The sequence below is a fragment of the Solanum lycopersicum genome, chromosome 2 (assembly GCF_036512215.1).
Source record: "Solanum lycopersicum chromosome 2, SLM_r2.1".
NCBI lineage: Eukaryota > Viridiplantae > Streptophyta > Magnoliopsida > Solanales > Solanaceae > Solanum > Solanum lycopersicum.
Window position 1 is genome coordinate 58,851,168 of NC_090801.1, and position 20,943 is coordinate 58,872,110.

Here is a 20,943-nt window from a genome sequence, read left to right on the forward strand (position 1 = left end):
ACTTTTAGGTAACTAGCAAATAGTTAAAGTAGTAACTTCACATTAGTTAATTGTTTGAATAATTATTTTTTCAATACAATTTTTCAAGTAACTATTTAATGAAAATTATATTTGATTTCTATGTATGATTGCAATTGATATATCAAAAATTATAGCTGAATGTATTTTGTATATAAATATACCAATACAAACTTGTTTCTATCTATAAAATTATGTAATCTTAAAAACTTCCTTCTTGTCGATTTTTGAAATTTTGTCTAAATTAAGATTATTTTTTAATGTTTATAATTGATAAATAATGAATTTCCTCTCTATTAACATGTTTTAATGCATCTTATTTTATATAATACGTAGTCTACTTACGCATAAACTAAATATTTTAAATATGAAAAATTTTAAATCGATAAAACCTTGCTTTTAACCTATCAACTATAAAATGTAACAATATTTTTGAATTAAACTATTGAAGAAAGATTTATTGAATTATGTATACTAAATTTAAGAGTATTTAAATCACTTTTTGAAAAATAAAAGGGACGAATTAAATAGCCAAAGGAAAAGATTTTAATTTTTCTTTACGTGAGAGAGTGACACATGATCCCCGTTATAAAAGTAGAAAAAGATAATTAGACACATAGTTTCACAATAGTAGAAAGATACAAATGTATATTTACCAGGCCGTTGGTTTTAAAAGTTGTTTTCCAAAACAACTCACAAATTCCTTGAAAATCATCTATATAAATCACTCCCCCTTCTCCTTCTCTATTCACACAACCAAAGAAAAAACCTTGAGAAGTGTCTATAATCACTTTTGTTTTTTCTTATTTACTCACCCATTCTTCTATTCACATACAAAAATAAAATAAATTCTTGAGAGACATCTATACAAATCTTTCTCCTTCTCCATTCTTTCTTCACTCAGTCTTCTCTTAAGGAAAAAAAAAAAAGTTCTTGAGAGACCTTCTTTTCACAAAAATGATTCTTTTATTTAAGTCACTCTTTTTTATTTTTTAAGATGGCACAAAATAACAATATCAACATAACAGTTCACACAGGTGAAATGCGTCCCACAGGGCATTCTATTTTTTTTGGAGTAGAAATATGGTATGTTGTAATCATTTTTTGTGCATGATCTCATGTAATATGAATTTTAAAAATTTCTTGTATTATTTTTCTGTTTTTATTCCTTCAGATTTTCACTTTCTATTGGATGAATTTTTGTTTGGTTGTTGGATTGGAAGCGGAAAAGGCAAGAGGAAGTAACACGTAGAGTAAAAGGGCTTAATTTTGTTTTTTTGAATTCTCCTGAAAAGTGTGTTTTGTGAATGAATAATGTGATAAAATCTGAGCAGTTAATTATTTTTTTATAAATTTAAAATAAAATTTATATACCTAAAAACTATATTAAAAAAAAAGCACAAATAATCTAGTTAATTATGATACAAAATATTCTTTTAAGTGGTTGAAAATATTGTATACGAAATTACAAATGAATAATTAGTTGTGTCTAAACAATATTATTTAGCAAAAGTCACATAAAATTGTAATTAAATTACTTGATGACTCTTTTGCTAATACTATGTGTAACTGCAGGTTTTTGATGCAGCTGTTGATGAAGCATAGAAGCAAAACCAGTAGCTAAAAAGGGAGCAAATATGGAATCAATTGGTGTTTTTGTGAAAAAAAATTCCGCTATACTAGTAACTAATCGTTCTAATATTTCTATTCCTGTCTCTCTTAATCCTAACCCTACTAATAGTACGTTATGTAATAATGCATAACTATTTAGTATTTGATAAATTAATGTCTTCTGCGATATAGACTTGAGTGTATTGAAAGGGATTGCAATTTCATTCTCTATTTAATCTCAGCACTTATTAGTTTGATTATAAACATCAGTACAGTTACACTACGTACCGTTCATATTAATGGTAAGCATATGTTTATGTAAAACTAGATCAGATCGAACTTCATAATTTTGAGAAATTTAAGCGTTGATATATAGGCCGATTAATCAACTACAGATTATTATATTCACAAGAAAAAATATTGCTTAATTGCTCGATTCATACACTTTTAATAGACATTTTGTATAGATTTTGAATATATAAAATTTAATTTTTAAAATCTAATTCAAAATTTTCCGATCTTTTTGGAATATTTCATTATTTTTTGTGTAATGGTCCGAGCAAGGTCTCCAAAAATTAATAAACTTCCACCACCAATTGAACTCACTAAAATTATATTTCTCTCCATCTCAAAATATTTGTTACATTTTTTAAATTTAAACTATATAAACTTTTATTAATATTTTGAAATATATGTGAAAAATTGCTAACTTATAATATTTTTGTATGTATCTTTTGAATATATAAATTTTAGTTTTAAAATCAAATTTAATACTTTAGAATCTTTTTAAACGGAAAGAAATCCCACTATAAGGAAAGAAATAAATACAAAACTCTTAGATTAACCATATTTAAAGATTTACTTTGATAAATTAAATTTTAGCCATTAGATTTAATTTATGTCATATATCAATAATTCAAGTAAGAAATTGAAAAAATGGACAAAAGAGAACTCGAAGGTACAAGGTAATTACATATTTACACCACATGTTAACTTTTCTTATTTTCTTAAAAAGTTATTGTTTCTAAAGATAATATAAGTTGTAAATATTTTTTTTGATAAAAAAGTAACTAAACTAATAAATTTCTCTTTTAGTGATCACTTACTTTAAAATATTGTTGATTGATTATAAACTTATGATTAATGAAAATATTCTTTTTGACAAGTAAATTACTTAGTGGTCCTTAAGAGAATATTCTAGTCAAAATTCATGTAATCTTAAGAATATTGACTATATTTATTGGGAATTTATTATTAGTCAAAATTCATGTAATCTTAAGAGTATTGACAATATTTATTAGGAATTTATTATTAGTCAAAAATTTATTTCAGATTTAATTAATAATTAATTGACCAAATTAAATGTATTTTTTTAATAAAAAAGTATATAAATCACATTTCTTTTCTTTTTTTCACTTACTAAGTCTTCTCTATATACAAAAATTCTTTCAATTTATTGTTTTTAGTAGCATTCAGAACTTGAAGTCACGATCCATAAACACCATTGGTGAATCCACAGGTATAAGGATTGTCCTCACCACAATTATAGCAGTCTCTACCACCATCTCAGCCACCACCACCATGGCCACCACCGCCTCGTCCATCACTGTCGGAGTATCTACCACCTCCGCCGCCATAGCCTTCACTTTTGGTATACTCCCTAGCAACGTGACCACTATTCTAGGGAGTGTACCTAGAGTGAAGGCAATGGTGATAAATACTCTGACGGGTGATAACCTTCGTAGTTGTGATGATCGAGATGGTGGTAGCGGTTGCTATAAATGTGGTGAGGATGATCACTATGCCAGTGAATGCACCAATCGTGTCTTGACTTTTTCTTTTGGCAAGTATACATAGTGGAAGAGAATTTTCCAATTCAAAATTCACGTAATCTTTACTTTTATGTTAGAGTAATGACTTCAATAATTATTTTTTCCAGTTGAATCTTTGAATGCTATTTAAAACGACTATTTAAAGATTGTCACGCCATGCTTGCATATTTATATTTTGTTTCTTTGGCTATTGTAATTGATATGCAAAAAATGTAGTATAACCATATCAATTCAAATGTTAACTAAATTGGGCATTTTAAAGATTCTTTTGGTTGTGGGTATTAGGAATTGTGATTTAACTAACTAATTTTATTTCATCAGGTATGTAATTGACAAGTAATGTAATGAATTTCCTTTCTGTTAACAATGTCATAAGCTTATAATTTCCTTTCGATTAACAATGCCTTATTTTATTTAATTCTAGAATTTTTATTGTTAAAAGAACAATTATCTGTTGGTTTTGTTGAATTATTTCAGAATTAATTATGATTGTACCAATCTACACCTATCAAAATAAAACATAAAAATATTGATTTACTAAGAGTAAGTTTTTGTTCAACGAAGGAATATTTTTTTATTTTGAAAAATAACTTAATTTATTATAAATTATTTTTTAAATTACGTTAATCCATATTAAGTGAATTGGTGGAGTTTGACATATTTCTATAAAAAATATATTTAAGGACATAAATTAGTAAAAAGCTACTTGTTATGTTCAAAAGCACACACAAGTGCACGTGGTCACTCAAGTAGTACAACGACTCTTTTGAGCCGGATGTTCGTACCCAAAGGACTTCAAATCAACAAATAACAATTCTCTTGTGTCTAATTTAAATTTACTCAATCAACAATTACTTTTAGAAATTGTTTATACTACCACTTAGACATTAACACAAATTAATTACTTTAATCAAACGATTTCAAACAAGGAAATCTTACAATTAGAAAAGGTATCCAAAGATTGTAGCATAGATCGATTTCCGGCATAACATTGCTTTAATCTAGTATTTAGAGGGTTAACCTAACTGTGGGTTAGCAAGGTTCATTTTACGATCACGATCTTCTAACCTCTAATCACTTATCATCATTGACAACCTAACTATATCGTTGAGCGGAGTTAGGTATGAACCAACGATGGAGCATTAAGCATTCATTTTGTATAACAACGAAGTGAAGTATATAAGTATAAGACAATCGTTTATACAAAACAATCTAGACTTTGCCCTAGAATGAACACATTTCTCACATTCTTTGGTCTATCCCTCTATTCATTTTCCGAGTTCAAGAGTGAACAACAAGTTTATTCTAATATTGATCAAGCAATAAAAAGTAAAAAGAGAATGCAAGCACAAATCATAAGATAACTCTTCTCATACTAGAAATAAGTCATAAGATAACCCTTCTCATAATACAAACAAATTATATTAAACCATCCATCATAACCACAACCCTAAATAGGGGACTTTAGCTACTCATAATACAAAATGTCAAGAAATAATATTTGTGAATCATACAAAACTTTACCAAGATGATGAAATGGAATAAAAAACCCTAGAACAGGTTACACAATCGCCTTAATGTTGAGCTCCTGTCTTTTTGGAATGATAAAAAAATTAAACTATTTATATTCCACAATAAAAACATGTGGCCAAATTTTGGTGTCCAGGACCGCGACGCGGACCTGTTCCCTCGCCTAACTTTGCACGCAATAGAATCCTCTCCGCGACACACTCCCATCGCGGACTACTCTGTTATGAGATATTCCTTCTCTGCATGGAAGGATTAGCTCCACGACGTGAAGGTGCTCCCTCGAAGTGCATTTTCCAACTTCTTCGCTTGTTTTCTCCGCAACTTCGCCTTCCATTCTCCGACCTCTATCCAAGTGTCCTATTTTGACTCGTTTTTTGTGTTTTTCAACCTGAATTATCTAATCATATTGGTTAGAAGAAGCACCATAAAAAAAACTCTCAAAACTTAAATACGACGTCGAAAATGCTCTCAAACTCAGCTATATTGTAACGACACGCTAGGTCTTTTTGAAAACAATGATTATTTCCGTTCTTTCCGTAAAATTTATTTTGTAATTTTGAACTATTTAAATAATTGTGATTATTTAATGGACAACTAATTTAGAATGAAATATGAATTAACTATCTAATTATTATTATTATTTGGGATAATTTCAGAGACCTCTCTCTGTGGCTTATTATATTACGTCTACCTTCCTTATTTTATATTTATATAATATTTATTAATATGAAGAAATTAATATATAAAAGGGTAAAAATATAAAATCTAAATTAATTTATATTTATTTTAAATATATTTAAAGAATTGTTATATAAAAATGAAAAAAAAAAGAGGAGATAGACGTTCTTTATTGTATTATTTTTCTAATTTTTTTTTTGTCAGATTTTCAATTTCTGTTGGATAAATTTTTGTTTGGTTGTTCTATTTGGAAACGGAAAAGACATGAGGAAGTAACACATAGAGTATACAGGCTTAATTTTGTCATTACTATACTAAGTACTCAAGTGTTTTTCTGAATTCTCATGAAAAGTGTGTGTGTTTTTGAATGAATAATGTGATAAAATCTTAGTAGTTAATTATTTTGTAAAAAATTAAAACAAAATTTATATACTTAAAATATATATATAAAAAAACTATCAATAATCATAGTTAATTATGTTTCAAAATTTTCTTTTAAATGTTTGAGAATATTGTTCACAGAAAAAGTAAAAAATAATTAGTCGTCCCTAAACAATAACAATTAGTTGAACTCATATAAACTTGAATAGAGAAAGTATCTTTTATGATGTGCATAGATGAGATTTAGGAGTGGTAAATGGTTGGATTAGATTGGATTTGAATGGATTAACTATAGATTGAGCAAAAACGGTTTGGATTACAATTCATTCAAATAAAATATGGACAAATATGAAATTGATAAATATGGTTTGGATAAAATGGTTTCAACCCATTTTAAAAAAAAATCTGTTTTTCACAAAAAAAAAAAAATTACCCCCTCCCCTGGCACTCCCACCTCCCCAACGGGCGCTCCCCCACCTTCTACCAACCTACTCCTAAATTATTATTTTTTTAAAAGAATAAAAAAAATTGTTTTTGCATAAATAAAAATAAAAGTTTAGGTGTAAACATTGAATTAATGTCTTCTGTGATATAGACTTGCGTGAAATGGAAAGGAATTGCAATTTTCTTCTTTATTTGATCTCATGACTTATTAGCTTGATTATAAACATTAGTACAATCACACTACATATCATTGGTATTAATGGTAAGCATGTGTTTATGTAAAAATAGATCAGACCGAACTTCAATATTTTGAGAAATTTAGGTGTTGATATATAGGCCGATTAGTCAATTACTGATTATTATATTCACAAAAGAAAAAATATTGCTTAATTGCTCGATTCATACACTTTTAGTAGACATTTTTTCATCTATTTTCTTAATATCGTCTTTGATTCCCGAGCAATGTAAGACATTTTTGTTAATGTTCTTGTAATGCCTAATTAAACTCGTCTTCTTGTTATGATAATTATAAGTATAGTTTTCGTCCTTCTGATATGGTTTTATTGTGATTTTAATCCTTGTGGTATTCGATTCCCCCATCTAACCTTTAATTAAGCAAAGAGAATGATCTTGATCCTTCTACTAACAACAATAAAAAATATAAATGAATATATTGTTATTGTCCAGTGCAATTACGTTATTACATGGTACGAAGTGCTAAATGACGATGATTCAATTTGGATTAATGATAGTAGTAAATAAGGAAAAGTTTTAGTTGGCGAACCAACCTCAATATATATAGCGGATGATTGAAAAGTACTATGTAAGGTGTGTTTGGTAAGAATGAAAATCTTTTTTTTTGGAAAATAAGTTGGTTTCTAGCTTATTTTATATTTGGTTGGTGAGTGGAAAATATTTTCAAGTATATAATTGATGAATGAAAAACTTTTTCACTCGCCATCCAAACACCTGGCCCGACTTTTGACCTTGACCCCAACACTTGACTTGAGACCAGACCAGACCTCAATCTCGATCATGACACCTGATCCGAGATCTGACCATGACCTCAAATTGAGACATGTCCTTGACCCCGACTCGAGACTCAACCTCGACACTTGACCCCGATCCAAGACCCACTCCGACCCCGGCCCCGACACTCAATGACTCTGATTCTGAAATTCGACCTCCATATCTAAGTCGAGACTCGACCCCGATCCGTATTTCGACCCGATATCTGTCACTTGATTTGAAATTTTGACCTCTAATTCTAACTCGAGATCCATCTCCGATTCAATTCGGAACTCGAGAGTTGGGACTCGAATTGAGGTCAAGATTTGGGTCTCAAATTGAGAATTAGGAGTAGAATCCACGATTAGTATTGAAAATCGATATCTGAGACTTAAGGGAAGTCATTTAGGGAAAATAAGTTGATTTGGAAAACATTTTTCAAAATATTTAAGTCAATCAAATTGAAAAATATTTTCCTTTCCCCCAAACACACTCGTAATATTTAACGTTCTCTTTTATCTCTATATCTAATTTTCTCATCCTCGTATGCTCATATAAATTAGGGATGATGCATAAGTACCCCCTCAACATATGCCCGAAATCTCAAAGACACACTTTTACTATACTAAAGACCTATTACTCCCCTGAACTTATTTTATTAATAATTTTCTAGACCTTTTTAGCCTACGTGGCATTATTTTGTGGGCCCAACGCTGGTTGACTCTTTTTTCAAGCTAGTGCCATGTAGGCTGAAAAGGGGTAGAAAATTATTTATAAAATAGGTTAAGGAGGGGGGTAATAGGACCTTAGTATAATATAAGTGTGTCTCTGACATTTCGAACACAAATCGAGACGTACTTGTGCATTTTCCCTATTATAATATATAAATCACGTTTTTAGTCATTTAATTAACTATTTTTTGATACGTTAATGTATGACCTAAAAAGAAATATGTAGTCTATTAATTATATAATAACAACACAAAATGACATCTTTTTATAAAACAAAAAATAAAAGTTATATTTATCGTATATAATATGTAATTTATGGCGCCAACTAAATTAATGATATATTTGTCATGTACATATAATACGTAGTCTACTTATGCATAAACTAAATATTCTACTTCTGGAAAATATTAAATCGACAAAACCTTGGTTTTAACCTTTGAACTATAAAATACAAAAATATTTTTGAATCAAACTATTGAAGAAAGATATTTTTATTTATTTAGGTATACTAAATTAAAGAATATTTAAATCATTTTTTGAAGAATAAAAGAGGCGAATTAAACAGCCAAAGGAAAAGATATTAGTTTTTATTAAAGGGGGTTAAGACGTGACCCGTTATAAAATAGAAGAAGACAATTAGACACACATTTTCACAAAGAATAAAAATATATAAATGTATATTTACCACTCTAATGCCGTTTGTTTTAGAAGTTGTTTTCCAAAACAACTCACAAATTCCTTGAAAATTATCTATATAAACCACTCCCCTTTTTCCTTCTCTATTCACACAGCAACCAAAAAAAAACACCTTGAGAAGGGTCTATAAATCACTTTTCTTTTTTCTTATTTACTCATCCATTCTTCTATTCACATACAGTAAGTTCTTGAGTTCTCCTTCTCCCTTCTTTGTTCACTCATTCTTCTCTTCAAATAACTCTCCCCCTTTCTTCTCATAAAACAATAACTTATTTTAACTCACTCTTTTTTTATTTCTTTTTAGATGGCACAAAACAGCAATATCAACGTAAGAGTTGGGTCAAGTGAAATGCGTTATAAAGGTGTGAGGAAGCTTTCGACAGGGAACTACATCGCTGAGATCAAAGTTACGAGCCAGAGAAGATTTGTGTGGCTTGGAACGTTTGATACAGCGGAGGAAGCTGCTAGGGCTTATGATGCAGCTGCCCGACAGTATCTCGGCCCACGCACAGTTATAAATTTTCCTCCATTAACTAATCAAAAGGACGTCAAGAGAAGTAGAGATTATCTTCAAAAGCTTAATCGTAAGGATGTCATGATCAACACTTGTGCATCGTCTTCTGGATCAGGCGAAACTCTGATGCCAAATCAGAGTTCTGATCAGGAGGAGTTTCGTCGTTTTACAACAGTTACTGGAGTTTCTGTTATGATGTCAATGGTGCGAGACAGAAGCTTAATAGAGGCTTTAACGAGAGAAGGATTGATACTTCCGGACCCGGAGATCATCGATACCCAGCCCCTCAATCTTGAGCTCACTCTTGCACCGCCAGGGACCATGGCAAACAAATAATGATGCACTCTATTTGTTTTTCTTTTTCTTAGTACAAGTTTGGCATTTGTAATAACTTTTTTGTGTATGTAATATCAATTTACAAATTTCTCTACCTTCTTTATTGTATTATTCTCATGAAAAGTGTGTGTTTTTGAATGAATAATGTCATAAAATCTAACTAGTTAATTATTTTTTACAAATTTAAAATAAATTTTTTAAAAATTTTGAGAATATTGCATACCAAAAAAATAATTAGTTGTCCCTAAACAATAACAGGTAGCTGAACTCACATAAAATTGAATAGAGGAAGTAACTTTTATGATGTGCATAGATGAGAATTAGTATTGAATCTTGAAGCAACTATTTATTTGATAAATTAATGTCTTCTGCGATATAGACTTGAGTGAATTGAAAGAGATTGCAATTTCTTTTTTATTTAATCTCAGGACTTATTAGCTTGATTATAAACATCAGTACAGTTACACTACGTACCTTTGATATTAATGGTAAGAATATGTTTATGTAAAACTAAGACCAGATCGAATTACATAATTTTGAAAAATTTAGGTGTTGATATATAGGCCGATTAGTTAATTGCCGATTATTATATTCACAAAAGAAAAAATATTGCCTAATTGCTCGATACATACTCTTTTAATAGACATTTTTTCATCTATTTCCCTTAATATCGTCTTTGCTTATTCATGTTGTATGGACAAAATTAAACTTTTATCATATTAAAATGCAAATAAATTCATCTTTAAAAGTATATCATCGTGAAAAAACTTTATAAGACGTCTGTTTTAGCCATTCATTTTTTTATTTGAAATTTATATAAAAAAAATATTGCTTTAGTTTATAAAAATACACGTGTCCTGTGAAATATATAAGAAAAGACAAAAGGACATGCAGTTAGTTGCAGAAATGAATCCTTAATTGTCATTTGATCACACAAGAAACTTTTTTTTTTCAAATAGTTATGCCCGACACTTAAGTTAGGATGAAAAGTTGAGGTGTGTGGTTTAAAATGATTTTGAAAAAAAAATTCTATTACTTTTTTAAAGGAAGTTATTTTAGGAAAATAAGTTTATTTGAAAAATATTTTTCAAAATATTTGAGCTAATCAAATATCAGAAAATTGAAAAATATTTTCCTTCTCACCAAACACACTCAAAATATTTAACGTTCTCTTCCATCCATGTATCTAATTTTCACATCCTCTTATGTATATATAAAGTACTTTTTGCTGGGCTACCTGGAGAGATCAGAAACTTTAGTAGGAGTATATTATTTTGCGATTTGGCCTTTTGATGATTTAGTCAAAATATTTAATTATTCTAGTAATAACAATAACAATATGCACAACAAATAATAGATCTCATAAATAGAGTCCGAAATCTAATTATTCATGTTGTATGGACAAAACTAAACTTTTATCATATTAAAATGCAAATAAATTCATCTTTAAAAGTACATCATCGTGGAAAAACCTTATAAGACGTCTGTGTTAGCCATTCATCTTTTTATTTGAGATTTATATTTAAAAATGTTGCTTTAATTTATAAAAATACACGTGTCCTGTGAAATATATAAGAAAAGACAAAAGGACATGCAGTCAGTTACAGAAATAAATCCTTAATTGTTATTTGATCACACAAGGAACTTCTTTTTTTTCAAATAGTTATGCCCGACACTTGAGTTAGGATGAAAAGTTGAGGTGTGTGGTTTAAAATGATTTTGAAAAAATATTTCTCTAACTTTTTTTTAAGGGAAGTTATTTGAGGAAAATAAGTTTATTTGGAAAATATTTTAATTATTTGAGCCAATCAAATATCAGAAAATTAAAAAATATTTTCCTTCTCACCAAACATCCTCAAAACATTTAACGTTCTCTTCCATCCGTGAATCTAATTTTCACATCCTCTTATGTACATATAAAGTACTTTTTGCTGGGCTACCTGGAGAGATCAAAAACTTTAGTAGGAGTATATTATTTTGCGATTTGGCCTTTTGATGATTTACTCAAAATATTTAATTATTCTAGTAATAACAGTAACAATATGCACAACAAATAATAGGTCTCATAAATAGAGTCCGAAATCTAAATATTCATGTTGTATGGACAAAATTAAACTTTTATCATATTAAAATGCAAATAAATTCATCTTTAAAAGTATATCATCGTGGAAAAAACTTACATAACGTCTGTTTTAGCCATTAATTTTTTTATTTGAAATTTATATAAAAAAATATTACTTTAATTTAATTTATAAAAATACACGTGTCTTGTGAAATATATAAGAAAAGACAAAAGGACATGCAGTTAGTTACAAAAATGAATCCTTAATTGTCATTTGATCACACAAGGAACTTCTTTTTTTTCAAATAGTTATTGCCGACTTCAGCGGATGAGTTTTTAGGTTTCACGCCATTGAAACAATAATATGTCATGCTTGCATCATTATATTTTGGTTCTATATATTATTGTGATTGATATGCTAAAATGTAGGTAAAAATAAACTACAAAAATATCAATACAAAGTTATTTCTATATGTAAAATTACCATATGAAAAACTTTTTTATTGTGAGTTTTAGGAATTCAGACTAAATTAAGATTATTTTTTCATGTTTATAATTAGAATAGACAAAAGATTCCATTATTGATAAATATTAGATCAATAAAACCTTATTTAACATGTCAACTACAAAATAAAAATACAGTTCAATATTTATAAGTTTATTGGTGTTCCCCACAAAAACCCTTAAAAAATTGGATCTCCTTATTTTCCTGAATGGAGATAAAAAGGAAAGAAAAAGTAAAAATAATGTTTTTAAACTATGTTAAACTGAACAAAAAAATGACCTACATTAATAGTTTAATTTTAAAATATTTTTTGATGTTAATAGTTTGATTCAAAAATAAATTTATTAAGTCAAAAATACCTTTTTGCTAATAAATGTATCATTAAAAGTTAATTCAAGCAAGTTATCACTATTCAAACAAATTTAAAAAATGATTCCACACTTATAAAATATATTTGACCATTAATAATACACAACATAATTTTTTAATTGAATATATATATATATATAGTCCTCAATTATGTTCTAGTATTTTTATAATCAAATACATGAAGTGTAATATCTTTTGCAATAATAATTTACGGACGTTTTTATTTGCTATGTCAAATAAAGAAAGTTTGTCACACTGTCACGGCTAAAAGGAAAAAACATTGAGAAAATAAAATAAAAATTTGAGTATAGCCATAATTTTTTATTCTTTTAATTAAAAAAGAATCAAAAAATATTGTGTATATAAAGAAATGTTGCTTTGATGCATAAAAATGACGTGTGTCACGTATAAGAAATAAATAAAACAAAAGACATGCTGTCAGATACAAAAATAAATCTTTATCATTTGACTAGAATGGAACAACTCTTTCAAATAAGTTATTGTCGACTTCAGCTGACAACTATTGACGTGTGATTTTTCTTATTTTGACTCAACAATATTCAGTATAATTTTACAAATATATAATGTATGTCGTAATTAGACTATAAATTTCCTTTTGAGTTATTTTCTTTTTATAGACTTTTTTTAGTGATTTACTTACATTTAAATATATTTGTTTGGTTATATTAACAAAAACATTTCTTTTTGCAAGTAAACTTAACGGACTTGACAAAATTCACGTAATTTTCGCGTTAACTTAACTAATCAAAGTATAACTACCATTAGTCGATCATTAAATAATCAGATTTCCAGTATGAACGTTTGGTAACTATTTAACATGGCTACTTGCATCATCATATTTTATATTATATATTATTGTAATTGATATGAAAAAAAAGTATCTAATTGTAATTAAACTATAAACATATCAATACAAATTAGTGTGTTAACTTCAGAACATTTTTATTTTTGTGGCTTAGGAATTCTGACATGTCGTAAACTTTTTAACAAGTCCTATTATACTTAATCCTACAGTTTTATTTCTAAAAATCAATTATTTTTGTTGGCTATTGCATTATTTCTTAAAAAAAAAAGTCAATATCAAACAAGTTCAACTAATAATTTATGTTAGCATATTATGATATTAGAGGGGAAGTCATGATTAAAAGGTTCTAAATTTTAGGACAAAAAGAATATTATAAAACATGCATTAAATATAAAGGAAATGAAAATATTTTCACCACTCTTTCTTACCATTGAGTTGTCTATCAATTTTATTAGGAATTCACAAGTTAATGTACATATAATTTATTATTTTTTTCTATTATGAATACAGAATCCACGAAAAATCTTGTGGGTTCATCCAAACCGATAAGTCCCCACCTAACTCTGCCTCTATATGATGTAATAGTAAGCTCTTGGTCGTAATACACACATACATAACTAAAACGATATAATCTACATATACCGATCATATAACGACAAGATAAAACAACATATTTACTTTATTAAACTGAAATAACGGTCATATTTATCGTATATATAGTATGTAATTTACGGCGCAAACTTAATTAACGATTATACTTGTCGTATATATAACACGTGATTATTTATGCAAAGATAAAATTTTATGTCACTTTTCAATTAAATTAATACAACTTAATGAAAAAAAGAATTTATTTTTATGAATATTATTTTTAATATCAAAGGTAACTAGAAAAAAATATGAAAAAATTATGCGGAGTTGATTCATGCAGAGCGAGTCTATGTGGGGCGAGATGGAGCGGGTTGAAAAAAAAAGTGTTATGCGGGGCAGGGTAGATTAAAAACTTACAGGCCAAGCTCAATCCGCCCCGCTCCATCCTGTCCCGCCTCATCGTCATCCCTACTTATATTCTTGGGCAGAGTAAAAATAGAAAAATAAATAGAAAAGTGTAAGAAAATATCCTTGAATTATGTTAAATTGAACAAATATGCACTTCATTAATTGTTTAGTTTAAAATGTCCTTTCTACAAGTAATTTAATTCAAAAATAAGTTTATTATTACTTAATTGGGTAAAAGAAATATATGAACAAATATGCACTTCATTTTATTTAATTTATCATATTATTTAAAGACATTTTGATGATTTTTCTAAGAAAAAAAAGCGGACAAATAACCAAAGGAACTTTTTATCTATCTTTTTTTTTTTTTTAAAGGAGGGTGTGACATGTAATAAAATAGAAGAAGACAACGGTAGTTTCACAAGATAAGAAAAATACAAATATGTATGTATTACTCTCCACGTAACATGATAATGTCTTTAATTTTAAAATAATTTTATTTATATTTTCCAAAATAAACTCATAAATCACCCTTCAGAATCATGTATATAAACCACTCTCCTCCTTCCTTCTCTATTCACTCATTCTTCTCTCTTCGCAAAAAAGAAATAATTCTTTAGAGATGTTTATATAAACTAATTTCCCTCAATTCTTTTCTTCGTATACTTTGATTTTTCAGATGAAGCGAGAAAAAAATAATAAGACAATAGTGCACTTAGACGATGATGATGAGGTGCATTTTCAGGGTGTGTGGAATCCCAATCAGAGGAGAAATATGTGGCTCGGATCTTTTAATACTGCTGAGGAAGCTTACGATACCGCAACACGCAAGTTTTCACCAGCATCTAAGGATTACCTTCAAGCCACCACAAGAGATTTTCTTTGCAAAATTAATCACAACAATGTCATGAGTGATCATATCCTTCCGAATCAAACCAGAAACATCGCATCGTCTTCTAGATCAAGCAGCGGTGCGGTGAGTTTTCCATCGTTCCATCAAAATACTAATGAGTTTCGTCGTTTTAAGACAGTTACAGGAACTTCTGTTGTTATGTCAACGACATGCGATAAGGATTTATTGGAGACTTTATTGAAAACTGGAGTAATACTGCCGGATCAGGGGATGAGCAGACCAAAGGAGACTCTAGATTTCATGGGTGTCGACCCCGTTCAGCGTCGAACCGCTAATGCTGAGCCTCCAAATCTTGAGCTCAGCCTTGCACCACCAGAAAGCATGTTGCATCCATAATTATAGAAGGTGAAAGTCTGGTTTGTATAAGAAAAAATAAAAGTCTTACCTTTTTTGAAAAAATGTTTTTGTAAATAGGAATGTGGTATGTTGTAACCATTTCAATATTTGTATCTGTATCTTTTATAATATTAATTTAGAAAATTTCCGTATTCCTCATTTTATTTTTCTGCCGCTTCGTAATTTTGTTACATGAGTTTTTATTTGGTTATTTGATCGGAAACGGAAAACACAAGAAAGAACCTTGTGGATTGAGAGAAGCTGTTTTTTTGTCTTTCAATTTGAGATAAAGTAGAAAATTAACACGTACTATATTACATGGGATTTTGTCATACTATACCAAGTAATTTTTTATCTTTTGACTTCTCGCAAAAAATGTTTTTTTAATATGAATGAATGATGTGATATTGTTCTCTAATTTTATATCAATATAATATATTAAAAGCCCATGCTCATGGGTATTTAAAATTCAATAAATGTTAAAAAGAGAAGATTTCAAACAAAAATGCAACGAAGAATAACATAAAATGAGAATGAAAAAAAATCCTCCATGGAAGATAAAAAAGGAAGAGATAATATCGAAAAATGCTAATAATTTAGATACTTAATTATGCCTTCTTCAATGTATCATTTTTCTGTCTTTTGTTTTTCTATTATATAGAATTATGTTTTGATGAATTTTTATGGCCTTTTGGAGGTTGTAATTTCTCTTTTAGTTTCATCTTAAGGTAATAGACTCTTACTTATTTTTATTGAATTTTAGATTATCAAAAGAAATTAATAGTCATATAGTTAATCAAACGAACAACTATTGAAGTCTACTCAGTTCTTTTAATGAAAAGAAGAAGAAGACTATCACGTCTTTTAATTAAAAAAATCATTTTGCAACTCAAACAAATAAGTAAACAAGAAGGTGATACCATCTAGTAGAACAAATGCAATGAAAATGGAATCCTCAAAATTGAATTAGGAAATTCATAAAACATAGTCTACTAGAATACTAGTGCATAATCAAAATATTTTATTATTAAAAAATATTACTTGTAATTTTACAGAATCTGATTTTTTTAGCAAAATCTTATTTTGTTTTAACCTATCAAATACAAAATGCAAATGAAATTCAATCAATAGGGCCGGTCTGTGGGCCAATACAAATTAATTAAAAAATACAATATAATATTAAAAATTTAAAATTAAAGAGAGTCAAAACTCGATATAATTAGATTAATATTTCTATTTAGATATTTATACTTTTACTTGGAAAAAAAAGTTAATAAATATTATAAAAATAATTTTATTTGTGGATTTGATTAAAATATAGTAACATTAACATCATGTAATATTTTAAATACCCATGTTCCTAGGTATTTAAAATTCAATAAATATTAAAGAATATATTTATTTAATTTTAATTTGTAACTAAACTAATAAATTTCCTTTTTTGATAATTCATTTACCTTTGAGCTTTGAGTATTGTTGATTGATTATAAACTAATAATTAATAAAAAATATTTTTTTGATAAGTAAACATAGTGGATCTTAAGAGAATTTTTCTAGTCAAAATTCACGTAATCTTAGTTTTTAGCAAACTAGTAAAAGTATTAACTACATATATTGTTAGTCAATAATTCAATTAAAAAAATTCAAATGTAACTAATAATTAGTTGACCAAATTAAATGTATCCCTTTGAGAAACCTCTATATAAATCTTTCTTTCTCTGTTTTTTCTTACTCACTAAGTCTTCTAAATAAAACCTAATATAGTGTGGCCACCACCACAACATCCGCCGCCGCCGCCCTCACCTCCACTTTGGGTACACTCCCTAGTGAAGTGGTCAAACTCGCCACACTATAAAAACACCCATTTCTTTCTCCACCACCTCTTCCGCCATCAAAACCGCTGCCTCCATCGTATTCACCTCCATACCAATTATTTATAGCATTGTATCCACGAATACTACCTCGGCCGCCACCGTAGCCACCAACTTGGTCATCTCTGTCACTGCAGCCACCGGATCATCAAGAGACCGATGCCCTATAGCCTAATTCCCAGAGTCAATCACGTACTCTATAGACTCACCATCAATCAAGCTACAAAAACATCCAGATCTGATTCCTGATTGATGAACAAAGAGATTATTCAAGCCATCATTAACGATTGATTGATGATGGCAATCTCTTTGTTCATCAATTCGAAATCAAATCTGGAAATTTTCAGAGCCTGACTAATGGTGAGGCTGTCAAATACGAAATTGACTCAAACATTGATAATCGTTCCAAGGTTGTTAATGTTATTGGGTTTCATGGAGCATTTGTCTCTTGAGGATGTGGTGACCGTGTGGTAGAGGTGGTCGAGATAGTCGTTATAGTGGCTACGGCGGTGGTCAAGGTAATAGTCGTAGATACAGTGGTGGATACAGTGACTACAATGGTGGATACGTTGGGGGAAGCGGTTGTTTCCAGTGTGTCGAGTCTGGCACTTTGGTAGGAATTGTACCCGAAGTGAAAGGGTTGGCGGCGGAGGTGGTAGATACTCTAATGGTGGTGGTGATGATGGTGATGGTCACATTATGTTAATCAATGATATTAATTAACATACTATATTAATTAATAATATTATTCTTGAAATTCTAAAACTTTAGAAGATTTATGGGTAAAGACTCTTGAAAGTAAATTTTGTTTAGATTGTATTTAATTTTTAACACATTCACTATTATTTGATGAATTTTTTCTATATTTGATGATTATTTATATCAATACTAGATTATTAGTGTTGGGCTATATTTTAGTAGTACTACTACAATGGTATATCCTTTTTTATTTAATTTTTCAATTCAATTTATTCTGACTATTATTCCGTCACTACTCGAACAATGACAAAGTAATTTCCTATCAATTGGTTGACAAGCTGCACAGTTTTCTTTGCACTACTTATAAAAGTACAAATATAATCTTAATTAGTTGATTGACAAATGTAAAAATATATTTGGCATTCCATATAAATTTTAGAGATATCATATTTTCTAACAAAAATTAAATCATGATTTGAAGATTTTATTATTTAACTCTCTTTAAAAAATTGATTTACCTATATGTTGGGGATAAGATTTTGAAGGAATATAAGTAATTGCCTTCTATATATGTTATCGCCTTGGAACTGTTTTTGAATCTCCTTATTTTATTGATTTGGGTAAATATTTTTTTAAAATAGTACGAAGGACAAATAGCAATAAAAATAAGGATATTTATTTCCCTTTACTTGTTGAGGACAGATCGGGCATGTCAGGTTGAAAAAATAAAAAAAGATAATAAAACATGCAATTCTATAATGTCAATAATGCATTAAAAGATTTAAAATTATATGAATATACGATCATTTACACCTATCAAAATAAAATATAAAAGTATCGCTTAATTAAGAGTGTATTTTGCGATAAAACTTTTTGAATCAAAGTACATATATAGTCAAGATACTCTATTATTAAAAAATATTACTCTTAATTTTACCAAATCTAATTTTTTTTTAATGTATAATTTACATAAATCTCATAGTGTAAAATTTAAATTACTTCCTATCCTATTTTTTTCTATTTTACAAAAATCTTTTAAAATATAAATTATCCGGATACATAATTGGTTTTCCGGATACATTAATTGTGATACATTATAAATATAGTTCTTGCGCTTAAAAAGGAAAACAAATCATAAAATCATATTAAAGTTCCATAATTTATGGTATTCAGTTCCTCTTTAATGTCAACACAGAAAATAAATCCTAAAATAACAAATCTATTCAAAATTCAAAATCCCTTTTCATCTTTGCCCCTATTTCAACAAAGAAATTTTCAAATAGGATTCAAAATTTTTGTTGAAAATTTGACAAGATACACTATTAATATTTTGATTTTGACTGACACTCTCAAAGGGAGAAAAATCGAAAATCATAGCTTTTGGGTTCTTCAAATCCTACATAAATCTCACTATGATTGACGATCAAGTCTGAATTTCTTTGACAACTTTCTTTGTATCTTTATTTTTGTGTTGGTGGTTGCTTGCCAGTGTGATGGCAGATCTCAAATATGAAGGCATTTGAAATTTGTTATTTTATAATTATCTTGGGCAAAATTAGTTATGCTTATTTCCCACTACTTCGATTTTTGAGTTTAAAGATTGATATCAAAAAGTATCCAACACATATTTGTATGCTTTAATAATTGTTTTTTCATTCATGAATTTGTATATTGACCGATAAGTCATGATACGTTATTGGCTAGAACTTGATACATTAAAGTTTTGACGGATATATTGTGGGTTGGAAGATCTGCGAGTTGATGTATGTTGTTAATAAAAAGTATCACATATGTGCATTTCTTTTTTAATTTTTGAATTTGTATAAGCATATACAAATCGTGATACACTACTAATTTCAACTTGATTCAATTCTAGTTTGATGTGTATGTAATGGATTTTCTAGATGTGAGTTAGTGTGTTGTTACTATAACGTATTAGATACATATAAAATTTATTTGTTTTATATATCAATATATGATATTCTTTATCAATATATGAAGGTATGTATCAATATATAAATTATCATGTATCTGGAGTTAGTTTTCATTAGGCTATCGTGTACTTTAAAATGAGTTGATTGATATGTGAAGTCTCTCTAACTTTTAAGTGTGCGAGATGGCAGAAGTCGTGGACAAGAAGGTCACAGTTGATGAACTCGTACTTTTTTTCGAAAGAAGATTGACAAACTTTTTTTAGAATACTATTGTTTTTTCGATACATTATTTTAAAATTATAGATTTTCAATTTTTTGTTTTTTTCATTTTTACCCTGATAGAACATTACAATTAATTATCAGGTGAAATTCTGATACAACAAAATGAAATGTTAATATTTTGAACTTTGTGTTTATTTTTATAACAAATTGTGTTTCATATATACTTCTATCTAAAACAATGTATCATTAGGTATTTGATAATAATGTACGAGAGATTGTGTTTGTGGAGATGGTACCACTTAATAAGAATTAAATATATTTTTATATAATGTATCATGTTCCAATTGAATGGTGTATCCTATACAATAGGATTGTAAAAAAGTAGTATATAAAATTAAATAAAGTGTATTATTAAATGTATCACAATA

General features: G+C 28.3%; 1 protein-coding gene across 1 annotated transcript; it reads left to right on the top strand.

Moving 5' to 3' along the window:
* Nucleotides 1–9,233: 9,233 nt before the first annotated feature.
* LOC138342180 (ethylene-responsive transcription factor 9-like) lies at nt 9,234–9,779 on the top strand. The gene has a single exon (XM_069294386.1). It carries the CDS (start codon nt 9,234–9,236, stop codon nt 9,777–9,779), a length of 546 nt encoding a protein of 181 aa, XP_069150487.1.
* Nucleotides 9,780–20,943: the final 11,164 nt, after the last annotated feature.

Excerpts from the sequence above, each read along its gene's own strand:
- LOC138342180 (XM_069294386.1), top strand. The coding sequence starts at position 9,234 with ATGGCACAAAACAGCAATATCAACGTAAGAGTTGGGTCAAGTGAAATG.